Source organism: Periophthalmus magnuspinnatus, chromosome 7 (genome assembly GCF_009829125.3).
Source record: "Periophthalmus magnuspinnatus isolate fPerMag1 chromosome 7, fPerMag1.2.pri, whole genome shotgun sequence".
Taxonomy (NCBI): domain Eukaryota; kingdom Metazoa; phylum Chordata; class Actinopteri; order Gobiiformes; family Gobiidae; genus Periophthalmus; species Periophthalmus magnuspinnatus.
Window position 1 is genome coordinate 19895397 of NC_047132.1, and position 16474 is coordinate 19911870.

General features: G+C 36.7%; 1 protein-coding gene across 2 annotated transcripts in view; it reads right to left on the reverse strand.

Annotated features, from left to right (window-relative positions):
• The window catches only part of plxna1a (plexin A1a), a 409386-nt gene that overhangs the window by 56469 nt on the left and 336443 nt on the right, over positions 1-16474 (reverse strand). For both annotated transcript variants that reach the window (XM_055223304.1, XM_033969420.2), the window contains exons 17-19: positions 14075-14168; positions 10465-10701; positions 4289-4432 (exon numbers count right to left, since the gene is read on the reverse strand). In XM_055223304.1, coding sequence (XP_055079279.1) covers positions 4289-4432; positions 10465-10701; positions 14075-14168 — 475 coding nt within the window. The remainder of the gene's footprint in view (positions 1-4288; positions 4433-10464; positions 10702-14074; positions 14169-16474) is intronic.

Here is a 16474-nt window from a genome sequence, read left to right on the forward strand (position 1 = left end):
GATTGACTTGACTTTAATTATGTTGCAGTTCATTTGTCCCACTGCCATAAAGCACCTTGTTGAGTGTGAGGACTCCACTGGCAGGTTTACGACCAACCAGAAGGCAACGCCATGCTATCCAACAATACAATATTAAAACGTCACTGAAGAATAAGCTTCATTTTAATTATTTTTTTATTTATTATTATTTTTTGTTTCATATTATTTATTTTAAGGTCAGGAAAAAAACAAAAACTGTGATCTGGTGTTACCTTGGCATCTAAGTCAACGCAAAACACCATGCAACTTTTTTTCTGAGAGTCCGTCATCTGCCTTTGTTTCAGAGTCAACTTATACAGACACAAGTTACAGGTTGGATCTGTGGAGAGGAAAGCTTATTCATGGTAAGAATGCATGTTTTTTCAAGGTATTTATTGGTAGAATGGGTCAAATGGCCACATTTTTATATAGCACTTTTCCATCTTCAAGGCAAAAACATGGAATGACCCATCCATCCACATGCACTTTCATACACCAGACACTGGGGGCAAGGTGGGTTTAGTGTTTTGGAGACAACAACAGCATTCATCTGTGGGAGGTGGAATCGCACCGCCAACCTGTGGGTGAGTGCCTGCTCAAGCAACTATGTTAATGTCGAAAGCGGGATTCAAACCACCGACCTTCAGATCAGTGGACGCTCATACAACACTACTTTTCTCACCAGTAAAGTTATGCAGTGCACCTTTAATTTATTGGAGTGAATCAGAACATTGGCTCAAACAGCATATGGAGCAAGGACAAATCCGTCATTTAGGAATTGACTTTTAATGTCCTTATTTGAATATTTTCAGAAATACTAAAAATGAATGTTGTCATATTAAACAGTGAACTCCTCAGGGCTATAGAGTGGAATTGCTTTTCCTAACGTTCCATTTGAGCCTGTTTGTAAACTTCTTGTTGTAAGATCAATGAATGCCCATTTAAAATAACCCAGGGCTTTTGCACAGTGATCTATGACAATAATACTGTATTTTGATGCTTTGCCGAGTGGGAAATGTGCAGAAGGCAAAACTGCTGACAGTGATTGAGCTTCACATGCACAATAGCATCACAAAATACCAAAACAGTGTAAGGTTAGATTTACCCAAATAGCAGCAATCATGTGTTATCAATCAACAATGTGTACATTTATTTCAGTTCTCTTATATGGATCATGAGTCCCCCTGCTGACAGTGTAGACAGTGATATAGCAAGACAAAAAGGTTTTCAGGGTTTTCAGTCAACACTAGAGTCGTCAAAAGTATCATTACCCAGATACTGATCAATACTAAAACTATTATCATGACTAGATTCTCATTTGCACAAGTATAGATACTAAAAATAATCCCATAAATAGGACATATCGGACCTTTCCCATGAACTGTATAACGCAGTGCAGGGAGTGTGACGTCACCCATAGCGTTCAGCACCAGTCAAATAAACTCATCTAGGCTGGCAGTTACAGGGGCAAATTGGGAATCTGAATATTAGGAATTCCAACTGCGAATATCACAGCAACCATAGAGCCGGTCCGAAGCGAGGCTGTTGAATGTAACGCCCATTCCCCCCGAACTGCTGGTTTAGAAGGGAGCTAACTATCTTGAGTTAGAGAGACAATAGTGAAATAAAAATACCAGGATCATGTAGAGTGGGTTAATATGAACATTTTAAGACCAAAATGACGAGCCTGACAGCAACAGTTAGGGAGAGAGGGGAGACAGGTCAGTGGAGCTGGAAGTGTTTCCACGCTCACTTCCTATTTGGAATGCAGCGACTAGCAGGTTAGCTATGTCCATTTATACATACAGTCTATGACCTTTCCGTGAATAGTTTTGGAAGGGTCTTGATATTTATCACAACTTTTATAAGGTCACATAGTAATAAGAAAGAACCTTGTTGTGATGAAATTTTTATTCTATTGTATAAAAAACTTTTTTTTTTAAATAATCATGATGTTTTTTCATTAACTGGTATCAAGTTTGACATTTTGGCACCGCTTTATAATAACTAATTATTGTTAATAAAGCATGAAGAAAGAAACACTGCAAAATAGTTTATAGTTTTTAGTTTATGAATTCAGGCTTAGTCACTGCTCAGTTAAAGGGTGAGGTTAGTTAATTCTAACACAAGAAAGAGGCTTTTAGCTGTTTTGCTTCACAAAAATGTAATACACTCCAAGGAAAAGCAAAACTGGACACGTTGGTAACACACCTGTCCCTGTTTTTAATGTTTTGTATGGACTTATATACTTGTTTGTTTTGTTTGTTTTTCAGTTTGTATTATATTTTAAACAGGGCACCCATGAAAAAGAGCCCAGGTGCTCTCATTGGGTTCCTCTGTATAAATACAGATAAAGAAAGAAACACTCAGCTCTATTTGCAACACCATATCTTTTTTCTTGCCAGTCTAGCTTTGATGCATATTTACAACCCCAAAAAGACCGAAGTAGAGTAAACTTGACTGTCTCCATGGAGATAGATGTTTAGTTCATTGCCATAGTGTGGAACATTCTTAACAATAAAATCTACATAGAGACAAGCAGATGGCGGATCTTCCATCAGCAAAATGAGTTCATTCCAGGCATAAAGATACATTGTTTTGTCATGCCAGGAATAAGAAATGCATTTTTGAAACCATCACTTATTTAGTGTAGGAAATTACATTCTATTGTATAAAAATGGTGTGTTTATCATCACTGTGCCATCAAAATTGGTATTGAGCCTTACTTACTGTAAGTGAGCTTGCCTCTCCATAGAGCTGACCTGTAATTCAAAGTCCCAGAACAACATGATTTTAAGAATGGAGTTTGTGTGTCCTTTTTATATTTGGAGAAGGATCTTTTTCGCTGCCAACAGCTTTTTCCTGATTGCTCGAGAAGAATAATTGGTTAGAATAATTAATTAGTGTTGTAAATTACATTCTATTGTATACAAAATTGTGTGTTTATTATTAGTGTGCTATCAAAACTGGTATTGAGCTTTTCCTCAGTATCGAAAAATACATTTGAAATACTGAATACTGAATATTCGCCAATATATTTACAACAGACTGACGTAAAGTAAACTAATACAGGGACTTTACTGGATTAACTTCAAACCGCCTCAAACCTCTGTACATTTTAATTCCCTTTCCGCGTCTTTTGGGAGAAAAAGTAAACTCTTTAATTTGTGCCTGAATGTGCCAAGGGCCAGCAAAGATCAACATGTTAATGAGGCCTTCCATATTTAACAGCAGCCCGGTACAGAGGCGCTGGAGTGTGCATGGATTCTTCACAGCAAATGGTTCGGAAATGACACCAGGGCTAATTCTCATATGGTAACAATGTGAGGGGGCCATAGGGTCTAACCAGAGAGAATAGGTCTCCTTTAAAGGGCCCATATTCTGATCTATGTTATAATGTTGGTTCCTCCCCTACAAATGTACCTGGAGATGTGTTTTGTTTTTGTTTTTCATTCACAGTTTAACACACAAACCCTGCATATTTAGGCTGACTTAGGCTCTCAGAAAACACTCCGTCTTGTGATGCCATGTGGTAATAAAGGTGTTTTTAAACTCCATACACCTTCACTTGAATCATTTGGATAATTTAAGTCCTGGAATTGAACTACTGAGACGTTAAAATGTTGCTGTTAACTTTAAAACTACCGCATCATGACATAACAAGGTGGAACAGAGCATTTTGGAGCTTTGGAGATGTAAAAGAATGAAACAAAACACAATTCCAAGTATGTTTTTGAAGAGGGAACAATTATAACATGGCTTACAGCTCACAGGAGTCAATTTTGCGTAATATAGGACCTTTAAATATACACCGGTACTAAGCTTTAGAGACAGAAAGAAAAGCTACAGTGAGCAGAGTGAATTGGGTAAATTGGAGTCACAGCTACTATGGACCTAAAGCAGGATCTGGCTTATATAACGGTTATGTAAAGGACTGACATGGACAACCCCTGACTCTCATTCAACAGTACTTTTTGTAACTGACGTATATTGCGGTAATTACCTTAAAGCTACACTATGTACATTTTCTGGAGCAAGGTCTGCCCATAGACTTTATACTAAATGGACGTAGCTAACTCATGTACTATATAGTACATGTACTATATAGTGACAGTTGCAGTAAACATGAACTGTATATTGTAAACGAATAAGAGGAGAGTTGGTGCAGACAATCCCAAGTGTTTTACAGTCTCTAACCCAACAAAACTGTTTCCTGAGCCCCGTGCCTGCAAGTCAAAGGTCACGTCCACAGATAAGGCGGGTAACTGACCGTGACTTTGTGCTGTCCTGTGAGGTTGGGCCATTCACACAGCAGCTGACTCTCAGACAGAGTGAGCACACAGGGCGTCTCCCCGATCAGTACCGTGTAGTTCAGACGATTGTTCCCTGGAGCTGCTGGGATCAGGTTACGGCCCTATAAGGAGAGAAAGAATCAAAATAAATAAATACCACAGATATAAGAGAAGATATGTTAGCATTTACAGCTACGTTGCAGTGAATGGTATGGTTCTTTATGTTGTTGTCCAGTAGTTTCCATTTTTGGGTTTGTAACAGTCATCCAGAACGAAGACTGGATAGTGTCAGAGACTTTCCATCACCAAAACGGCACTATTTTTGCTATTTTTGGAGTAGCAGATCTATGCTTTTATAACCAACAGGCCTAGTAAAATTACAAACCATCGGTAGATCATATCAACTTAGTAAAAAAAAAGCAAATATTACAAGATTGCAAACATCTGGAAATAAATAATAAAATAAATAATGAAATAATGAAATAATGTAAAATATTAGAGGCACTGTATGTAACTCTTCTGGTGGAGGGTTTGCCACCTGCTTGTCTAAAAACGCAGATGTTACCTTCCCTAGAATGCTCCACAATATGGCAATAAACTTATCTATCTCCATGGAGACAAGGCAAAGCCACCAAGCTAAGTTACAGGTTAGATCTATGGAGAGGAATAGGACAGACTAATCGAATGAATGCAGGTTTACTAATACCACACAGTGCAGCATTCCGGGCAAGGCAATAATATCTCCAAGGAGACAGAACCTTCATCAGAAAAGTTACATAATGCACCTTTAACTAACTATTGGTATGGTTTTCAGATTTTACAGTGTGATGATGTGATACTCCCACATAGGGGGCAAGAGTCAGATTTCCCTATTAATTACACTGTACTTTCCTATCCAGTATCCAAAAGGTAGATTCACAAATGTTGAACATGAGAATTTGTTTTAGTCACTACAACCAAGAACTTCATATATTACGAAAAGTCAGAATTTTAACAATACCCCCCATCGGTATTAAGTATCATTGCCCTACAGAATGTTATGATGCCATCTGAAACGCAGCAGTTGTCAAATTTGTGCATATAACCAAATAATATGGCATTTAGAAGAATCATTGTTGGTGTATAGTCCCGCTTTAAAACACAGATTGAGATGAACTGTCTTAAAAATAAACGTAGACATTATAATGCATACCACGCAGCAAAACAAACTACACACAGCTCCGGGCTGCTGAAAAACCAAACCCTATACAACTGACACAATGCTACTGCCAAACAAAAACAAATTGCTTCTTCCTCACTTCCTTCGACGTAGAAAACCTTTCCTATTCAAACATCTGTCCACTCCGCTTGCCCTTTTCCATAACAATATCAACCCCACTTGTTCTGATCGGACACGCTCTCTCCGTTTGGGGTGTAATGAAAAGGAAACCAGTGAGAAAACAAAACGCGGCGGGAAGGAGGAGCACGCACAAAGCCAAAACGCGGCCAGGAGAAGTGGTGTTGAAGCTGACAGGAACGGGGGAAGGAGATAGCTGACGATTCCCCCCGCTGTTTTGCCAGTAGGGGGACCCGGTACACTCGGCACTCCAATCCAACCGACTCCACAGGCCGCCACCGTAAACACCAATCCACCAGTGCCACACATGTAGGAGGGGGAGAGGGGGAGATGGGGAGAGGGGGAGAGGGGGAAAGAGGAGTCTGCAACATCAAAACATACAAGAGAGGTAGCGGTGGCGGCGGTAAGCCTCTCATTTATTGCAGGGTAGAGGAACACCTGATGCACAGAATGGGAAATTAAACTGCAGTACGTTGCGTTATCTTGTTGTGACACTTTGAGGTGTCAGTACTGCGCTTTGCAACAACAAAATAGCTGGTGTTTATACTGTAAAAAATATAAGGTTTTGTGTAAAAAAGTAAAATAAAAATAAATAAATAAATAAATAATATAATAATAATATAAATAATAATAACAATAAAAAGTGCAGCTAATAATAATATAAGAGTCTATTGGGAAAAAAAAACAAATAGTTAAATCACGTGCTGTCTTTTTTGTAAAAAAATACTGCACTTGGCACAGGCCTAAAAATACACAAAAAAAGGGGAAAAACATTGTTTTATCTATAAACATGTTTTGAATCGGGTAGCCTGTCTCACTAATAGAAATACAATGTTTTATGTAATTTTTTCTTTGTAATTTTTCTTTCAGTTTTCTGATTCTGATTCTGATTATTATTATTATTATTATTATTATTATTATTATTATTATTATTATTATTATTATTATTATTATTATTAATAATAATAATAATAATAATAATAATAATGATAATATTTTTTGTATAATTCAGTGATGAGGACAAACCAACTAGATTAGAAACTGAAGACGAAATATTTTATAAAGTATTTTTGTTTTAAGGATATTGTATTAATATGGCGTCCATAACATAAAAAAGACATGTGACTGCAAACGACAAAGACACCAAACTAAAAAACTAAAGCAAGTGAAGTTGTAGTCTTGTTTTGATAAAGGTCTAAAACCATCAAACCCACATTTATAAGAGGCCTGAAGAATCTATTGTCACGTATACATTTTACACAATCAATTTTCCTGCGCACGGGAGCATGTTTATTGCCATGGAGAGATTGAAAGCAGCGTAACCACTGCCATTTATTTCCTAAATGATCATTTATTAGCAGCGAGCTTCTGGGTAATTGTCAAATCTCCTGCTTGGCTTGTTGGGAGCACTGATGAGATGGACGAAAAAATGCAATTTATTAAAGGGGAGAGCCGTTCTGGAGGATTCTCGCCACGCAATTAATTTCCAATCTCAGGCGTCAGGTGTGCTCCATACAGGAATGAAAGGGAGATTTACACAGCTATACGCAGGCGGCTTATGTGTTTGGGGGCTGGTGTGGGAGGCCATGTGGGGGGCAGGAGGAATGGAGCGAGATGGCCTTTATATCCGTATAATTATTTTTTCTCAAATTCTGTGTTAACTATTCACAAACAACATGGCCTCAAGCACCGTGGAGAAGTACATTAAAGAAGCTACTATATTATGCCTTCATTTATCTTAACACCAACCTGGGTCAATTCGACATTACTATTGCAGCTCTCTTGTGCTAATAAGTACATAAAGTAAGGAATGTTTGCTGTTTGCTCGTTAGATGATGCTATTTTAATTGCAGATGCATCAATGTTTACTGGATCAAGGAGTGCCATTATTGTAATACTGTGCAATATATATAATATATAATAAATTGTTTATACATATATCAAAACAATTTTAGCATTTATAATGTGATGAAAGTGAATCATTACTTTAGTGTAATATAGAGCTTATTTTTATAAGTCATTTGAGTCAGGGATAGAAATATGGTTTCTTTTCACTGGTATCAACTGATACTGAAACTGAAACTAAATCAACTGAATCAACCTTTTGGTACTTAACTGTGTATTTGGTGTTTTAATAGCAGTATATTCTACTGTATTCCCAATCATTGTTGGCAACTTTAGTGCAAACTAGGTACATTTGCAGCTTTCTGGTCAAAAACGTCTAAATCCAAGTTTGTGCTGCCTTCAATGGCCTCTGCAGTTTCCAGTAGTTGATGACATCTCACAGGACTGCCTAAATTACAGCTGGGTGTTTCTGATTACACACACCTACTCGACCAAACACCCTATAAACCAATCACACTGTTCCTCATACCCCCTCCCCCCACTATATTATATATATATATATATATATATATATATATATATATATATATATATATATATATATATATATATATATATATATATATATATATATATATATATATATATATATATATATATATATATAATTAATTTTTTTTTTTTTTTTTTTTACATGAGTATTTCATATATTTAAATAAACGTGTGCTTTGAAGTTTCCAATGTCCCTGAATACGAATGCACATTAACAAAAGTTTATACTGGGCTACCTTCACAGTGCCCGATAGCACAAGGAAATTAATTACATAAACTGAAAAGAGTGTTATTTAAGTGGGCTTCAGGCTGCAGCGAATCAACAAAGTGGTTAAAAAAGTGACTGAAGGACAAACATCGGCCTTGGAAGGTGAGAACTTTCAATTATAAAACACAACCCAAGTGCATATAGACCTTGTAAACAGGTTGAAGTGGTGTGCTCAGAAGTGCAAGAAGGAGCTCTGTGGTGCATGTGTTTGGGGGCGTTCGGCCATTATAAATACAAAATAGGTTCGATATGTTTGGACTTGAAAGTGAAGAAAGTGCGTGAGAAAAACAAATGTGAGTTAGGAGCAGAGTTCAGAAAGAAATATTTAGCTAGCATCGCCAGGTACCCCGCGTGGAAAAAAAAGTGCAACAACAATCAATCAATACATGACATTGAACTGAAGTAGTTCACTGGAGGAGCAATTGGTGATATTCATTTTCAATTCATTAAGGTGATTACATATTGAGTAGAATTTAATATCAATATTTACAAAATATCTTCAAGTATAGGGCTGGGCAATTAATTTAATTTTTTTTTATCTTTTTAAGATTTTTTTTTTTAATTATTCAGTCAGTCTAATCATAAATTATATGATTAGGCATGTAGCAACCGATAACATAATAATGGCCAATAAAGAAAAATTCAATTAATTCACTAGATAAAAGTTTTAGAGTGAAGACTTTTCACTGCTCATCCAAGTGGGAGGAGGAGCTAGCTACATTAAAACTAGCACACCTATTGTCTACAGTTTCTGTTTGTTTGCCAAGTCTACTGAACTAAACTAAGTATGAACTGTACCTGAGTCATATTTTATGTAATCTTTCAGGCCCCTAATGAGTGCTCTCAGATCTATTAGCATACCTTTCCTTGTTTTGATTTAGGTCTGAGGATGGAGTTCTAAATTAATAAATGATGTCTAAGTTCCCCATTAGCATTCAAAGATGGATTGTTTTTCCTAACAAAAATTGCCTCTTTAACTTCTCTCTCAAACCATTTCTTTTCTTTGGCTAAGATCTGTACTTTCAGGAGTGGTTACTGGTGATTAGTAGCTTTAAGATGGAGATGGACAGAAGACTGGGGTCCTGAGCTGCTCTTGGGACAATGTGACTGATTTGTTTCTCCAGTATAACGCTCACTGCAGTCTTCACTACACTGAATGGAGTAGACAACATTACTTTGTTTGTTGCTCTGGGTTTTGTCCTTTGGGTGCACCAGGTTCTGTCTTATATTTTTCTTTTATGAGTCATACCTGGATGACTGAAGGATTACACAGACAGCTGCCAATAATAGAATAATTCTGGCCAAGTTTACCTGTAATAAGCCGATAATATAATAGCTATGGTGACCCAATAACATAACATCTATCTTGCCAATAATTATTACATTATTGGCTGCAGTTATTACATTATCAAAACAAAATTGTCCTTGTTAGGCAAAAAGTAGTAATAGTAATAAAAATAGCAAAAGAAATAGTAATATAGTAACCAACAGTTATTACATTGGCTCACTGTAGTTGTTACATTACTGGCCTGTTATTACATTATCATCTAATTTAATCCAAAGGTCTATAGTTAATGCTGTGTCAGTAAAAGCATGTGGTTTGGAGTGGAGAGAACTGAAATTTGAGAATTATTGTGTTAAAACGCACTGAGTAAAAGTCAGGATTTATCAATATGAGGAAAAAGATATGCAAAGAATTGTTAACCATCAATTGACAGCCAATAGGTCTGCCATATATGCAATAAGACTGAAGAAACAAAATTGGGGGTGGTCACATTTAAATAAATTGGAATTCAAGGTGCGAAGCAAATCTCTCAGAATTTTAGTTACTCAAAGAATGATTGCTGTTGCTATTGACAACAAATTCATGTCATCAATAAATTTGCTGTTCACGTACATGACTGCATTGTGCGCACAGTATTTCAAACCTTATACTAAAGTGCTACAGGCTAAGTTTAATATCATAACATTTCTCATTTCATTTTTGATTCTCAGTATTTCTATCAAAGCCAATCTTGACTAGCAAATTCTCTTTTCTATAGATTATTTTCATCATTATACATCTATACCATTGACTTTCTTCCTCGGCATGTACGTTTGCCGCCTAAACAGCAGGTGGGGTACATGAGAAGACTTTAATGTCGATTTCTCACCTTGAGGATGAGTGGAGACGTGGGCTTGAGTTCCAATATCCCGGTTGGGCTCAGCGGTTCAAACACAGGATCTGGGTAGTAGCTGAAAGTCTCATTGACCACCACCAAGGCGTTCACGTTGTCCATGTAGAATCCAATCTCATCCGGACCCGTTCCCGTCTCAGCAAATCCTAACTCGGAATCGGCCACGGAGGGAGCCAGGCACACCATGACCGAGTTGTTGTAGACTGTGCAGTTCTGGAAATGAATAGGAGATGCGTAATGTCATGAAAGCTGCTAGGTATAATATAGTTAGCATTAGTATTATATTGCTGAATTATTTTTAATTGGTTGCAAATGTATTAACATGTGGTATTTACATGGCTGCACTTTTGAAAGCAAAGTAAGTAGAAATTAATTGGATGTTTTCGTAGTTTAAGGTGAAAAAGTTGCAAAAAGGCGTGAAACTCAAGCCACTTAATTAGTCAGATGTTAAACTAACAGAAAAAATACACAGCTTTTCATTTAAAAATAAAGGTACAATACAATATAAAGTCTTCCTAGGTGCCCAATCTCATACACTTGTTTATTTTGATTCTTGAAAGCGCAATCAATTATGTAGCTGTATGCTCATACGCCATCAAATTTCCACACTTCTTTGGTCAACCTCTGTCGTGTATTCTGTCATGTCGTCTCAGAGGAAGAAGACAGCTTTATATTGTCTTTTGGGGATGCACAATATACCACAACTGAATAGATTGTGAATAAAATATCCTGTCTTTTCTACAGAAGAATTTTGCACCTTTTGTTTCAAATTCTACTGACATGTTCTGAAATTCATGACATTCTTGTATTAACTTATCAGTTCATATTTCAATCTTCTCTCAAGAGTATTTTACAATGAGCACTCTGAATAGAACGTCATTTTTTAAACATAAATCACAAATCTAATCATCATTGGAATACATGTTAGAAAAAAAGACATTCAGTGATTATCAATTATCTTTAAAACTACATGACTTGCAATACAATTTTAATTCTGACCTTGCAAATATAACCATATGTTTTGCTTTGTTTTGTTTTTTAAATATCAACTTGTCACTATGACTGGACTTGAATTTGAACTGATTTATTTGATCATCTTCGGTTCACCTTCCAGATTTTATTATGCTTTATTATCCTACACTTAATGGTTTCCACCTGCAGTCCCTGGACAGATTGATGTCACACAACAAATAAAAAATATGTATTGACAAATGCGATGTAACTTCAATAGATGTATCTTCAGCTTCACTATCTGTTCATTTATGAGTAGTATATTATCGTGCTATTTGAACTAAGAACCATAAGTCTGTCAGCACAAGCAGACAATCAAATGCGTCAGTAACAGAACATAGGTAGTTGTAGCGGCTTAGTCCTGCTCCACACTGCGTTCCTAAGCTCCAGTGCGAGCGTGGTAGGAGACAGAGGAGAGGTGTGTAAACAGTGTAGCTAATAAAAGCCCTCACATCTCGTCTTAGTGCTGCTGACACTCTTTATTGGAGACACTTGTGCACAGCGTTGACATTTCAACAGCTCTGGCCCCAGGTAGTGTTACTGCCTGTCTGCCACCTCCTCTGCTCCACGCACAATTCAGGACATTCTTAAAGGGATAGTTCATGGTTTTGTAAAAGGTTATCTACTATATGCTTTTGGATGTTAGCTTCTGTGATATCCTATTCCAGGGCTTCATCACATTCTATTTAATGCAATTTTGTTGTAATACAGTGAGTCTCATTCTAAAATATTCTGGTGTCTTGGAAATACTCCAAAGCCTTTGTTGGAATAAAATCCAGCCTATGTGAAATGGTAGCAGAGGGCGCTAGAACTGCAGTTGCAAGAGCATTAAAAGTAAGGTTAAGTAGTTTGAATGAAGTTTAAAGGTCTTGTATTACACAAAACTGACTTGTGAGCTTTAAACCACGTTATAATGTTATCTCATCAAAAACATACCCCAAGGTGTGTTTTGTTTCATTCACACAGTAATCCTTTATTATTATTCTGTGTCTCTCCAAAGCTCAAAATGCTCTGTTCCACCTTGTGATGTCATGAAGCAGTAGTTTTCAAGTTGACAGCTCCTTTTACCTTTAGTTCAGTGGACATTGGCAATTCCACAGCTGAAATTATCCAAATTATTCTAGTGAAGGTGTATGGACTTTAAAAACACAATGGAGCACTTTGTGTTTTATCACATGACATCAAGTTGTAACAGTCATTTCTGTTTGAGAGAACTCAGGCTAAATATGCGGTGATTGTGTGTTAAACATTTGCGAATGAAACAAAACACAACTCCACTTTAGGGATGGGACGATATTAAAATTTAGACTCATGATTATTGTGACCAAAATAATCATGATTAAAGATATCATCACGATAATTATTAAACCAAGGCAGTATAATGTCCTCATATGTGGACACCAGGACCTTGTAGAGAAAAAAATGTATTGTGGCCAACCCAACAATCCAAAATGTGTTGCCCACATATGTGGACGCCAGGTCCTAGGAGGTTATAGGTATTCAGATTAATTCATGATTGTTGTAAAACCTGCTAGCAAGCTGTGCAATCAACTGTACAAACTACTATTCAGCTAGCGCTAACCTAGCAACACAAACACAAATTCATACAAATCCAAACTAACACAAACTATATTCAATAGTTTATTTCACATGGTATGTTACTTGCAAAGAATATTTTCGTTTCAAGTTTGTTAAACAATGCAGTATGGTTGTCTCGTAAACGTACATGTAAGTTGCTGGTGTTTGCCCTCGGAACTGTATCTTTTTTCGGCAGGCTCTGCAAATTGGTGGCTCATCTTGTTGGTCTTGTTTTTCAAATCCATAATAATTACACACATTCAACTTCTTGAGTGAAGGATATAAATGTGTGCCGTCACTGAGCTCCAGATCCACTGCCTGCTCACTACAAGCCACGACAAAGACTGAGGTGATGAAGAACCATCCCCAAATCAGAATAGGCACAGAAGCTAGCAAGTTGCATTGCTATAATAGAGGGCCCCCTTGTGGACAAACACCAGAACTAACATCTAAACATTGTATCGAAACCGAAAACGTGAGGCAGCCTGGAGGCGATTATATTTGTGTGCGATGATCATAATTATTAAAAACTGCCACGAGCGATTAACTGTGGACCTTTTTTTCACAATTAACGATATTATCATATATATCGTCCCACCCCTACTCCAGGTATGTTTGTGGTGAGGAAACAACATTATAACATTAGATCATAAAATAGCTTAGTATTAGCCTTTTAAATAATTGTGGCTATCGACAAATTGCTAAACTGCAGCAAAAGCTAATGAAGTATTGACATGATATGGTGAAGGTATAGCCTATGCACTTAAAAAAAACACAATGGAGCTTCATGGAATATACTACGCATAACTTTTTATATATTCCTGAGGGTGTAAATATTTTGGGATCTGGAGAGGAAGAATTACTAAAAATGTGGATTACTGAAAAGTGCATGAGGATACAATATTATACCACAGTTAAAAGCTAAAAAAAGCAGCTGGCACGTTTTTACATTCTGTGAAAGCTAATTTATGAGATGGGCTGTTTGAAGTATACTCACGTGGAATGATTCGGCCTGTCCATACTTGGCCCTGATTTTTGGTTCCCTGATGGTTGCCAGATTAGTTCCACTCACAGTCAGCAGAGTACCACCACTGTAAAAGAAGTACATTCATTTTAACATGATAGTTCTGTTACCATGTCAAACCATATCAGAAAATCCAACATGAGTCCTCCATAGTATGCAAACATAAAACACTTAAAAAAAAAAAAAAAAAAATTCAATTAAATCATTTCAGCTGCTCCTCTTCAAGGGTGGCCACATTAAACCAGTTGCAAGATGATGTGACAGATGCTCGTGCCTGATGTGCTTCTCGTTCCAAACAGCCAGCCACATAGTTGAGCAAAATTTGTTTTACCCCAGTACAGTTTTATAGTGTAAAAGCAGCTCTTAGTTTAGGACTAAGAATGCTGTCTGCGTCTCATAATAAAGCATTTTACCATTTTTGAACCAGAAAGTGCGCCATAGGCATCCTAGTTGCTGTTAGCTTTACCGTGACAGCAAATCTCCACTCTTGTCTCTCAAAGTTGTGAAAAGAACTCATTGAGGTGGATAATTAGAACGCTAGAAATGCATTTGGAAAGTGAGCACCACCGCAAATAGTTTAAAATGAACTAGTTCTGTTTTCCACGTTGTTAAGACAGTAAAAATTAGATGCAACACCGTTAAGTGTAAGTGTATATAGTCAACAGCTTTACATCCAGGTCAGGTATTAGGGACATTTCATTACCCACATCTGATATTTTTAAACATTTTTGTACTACTTTACTGAACCACTTCCCATCCCCATCTCACACCTGTTCTGTTTAACGCTCAGGACTTATAGTGAAATAAAACTCTTGTATAGCACAGGATATTGCGACGGTCTCCGGTCTCTTGTAAAAGAAGCAGCTCTCTCCTTCACTTCTATTTGATTTACAGTGTCATCCTAATCCTTATCTGACCTCCTGGATACAGCCCACATTTTACTATTCTCATTTTATATCTGTCTGACCTCTCCGGTAAGACTTGTCATTGTCTATCACTATTCAGCTGGCAATGACTTTTCAGTTAATGTAATCTTGAATATATTTTATTCATTTTTTATTTGAGTTAGACTTTCATTATCAATTGGCTGTACCTGTAACTTTGGAAATTGAAAAGTGGCTGATACAGAAAAGAAACGTGTACATGTTTAGATGCAGTGGTGGAATGTAACAAAGTAAAAGTAGTAAAGTACTGTACTTAAGTAAAACATTTAGGTATGTATCTAGGTATCTTCATTTTGGTACTTAGGTAAATTTTAAAGTGAACAGGACTGAAAAGTACAAGTATTTTTTATTAATGTTTGAGACCAGCTGAAAAGGTCGAGGTTTATTTTTATCATCTTCATAATCTGAGCAAACAAAATATACAAATAAAAAGTTAAATAAAAGGGTTGATTGAGTTTCTGCTGAACAAAAATCAGCAGCACCAACACTTTGCATTTGATTCTGCTTTGAATTTTGCTGTACGCTCCCTTTAACCCGACTGTAAAAAAAACAAAAAACTACAGAACGATTCCCGAGCCTCTGCACCTGTTCTTCTACAACAGAACAGAAACCGACAGAGAAACTTGGTGAGTTTCTCTGTCGGTTTCAGAATCAACCTGTATGTACCACCCTGTATGAAAAAAGCTATTGTGAAGAAGTGCGAATTGTGACCTTGGCCAAAATGTAACGTTATGTCTGAGAGTAAGAAATGACACTGTCTTGTGGGAAACAGAACATTTTGTAAACACTGTAATATATTTGTATATTGTTCACAACAGCCTGTCTATAAAACATGTCTAGTCCTCGTTAACTAGGACTTTTTTTTGCATGGTTAGTTGCCTCAAATCTTGTGCCATCAAGTTTTGGTGTTTTCAACTTTAGTATAGCTGGACTTAGGTGCAAATTCTATCAGCATGGTGCCCTATTGTTATGCTGGGATGAGAAAAATACTCCCATTGGTGCATGGGCGTGTTAATATCTTTTCTGTCTGGACATTTGGTGAGGAGGAGGTACACAGGTGTTAAGAAAATAGATTTCATTTTCACTAAACAGACTTTCACCTTTCATTTTATCATGCTGTGTGCTCTTTACATAACAGTTCTTAGCATTTCAAAGACCAACATGCGCTTACATAACCATTAACAAAACTTTCTCGAAATGTTAAGATGATGTGATAAAAAAATGTGTTGATAGCTTTACCGTTATCTTGTCTTCACTGAATGTAAATGAATGCTTTAGCAAAGGCGGACATGTTTTGTTGTACTATTGGATGTGGTAGATCCAGAAGTGAAAGGTAACCAAGTACAAGAAGTATTGTACTTAAGTAGCATTTTTTAGGCATTTGTACTTTACTTAAGAACATTTTACTTTCTACTCAACTACATTTTTT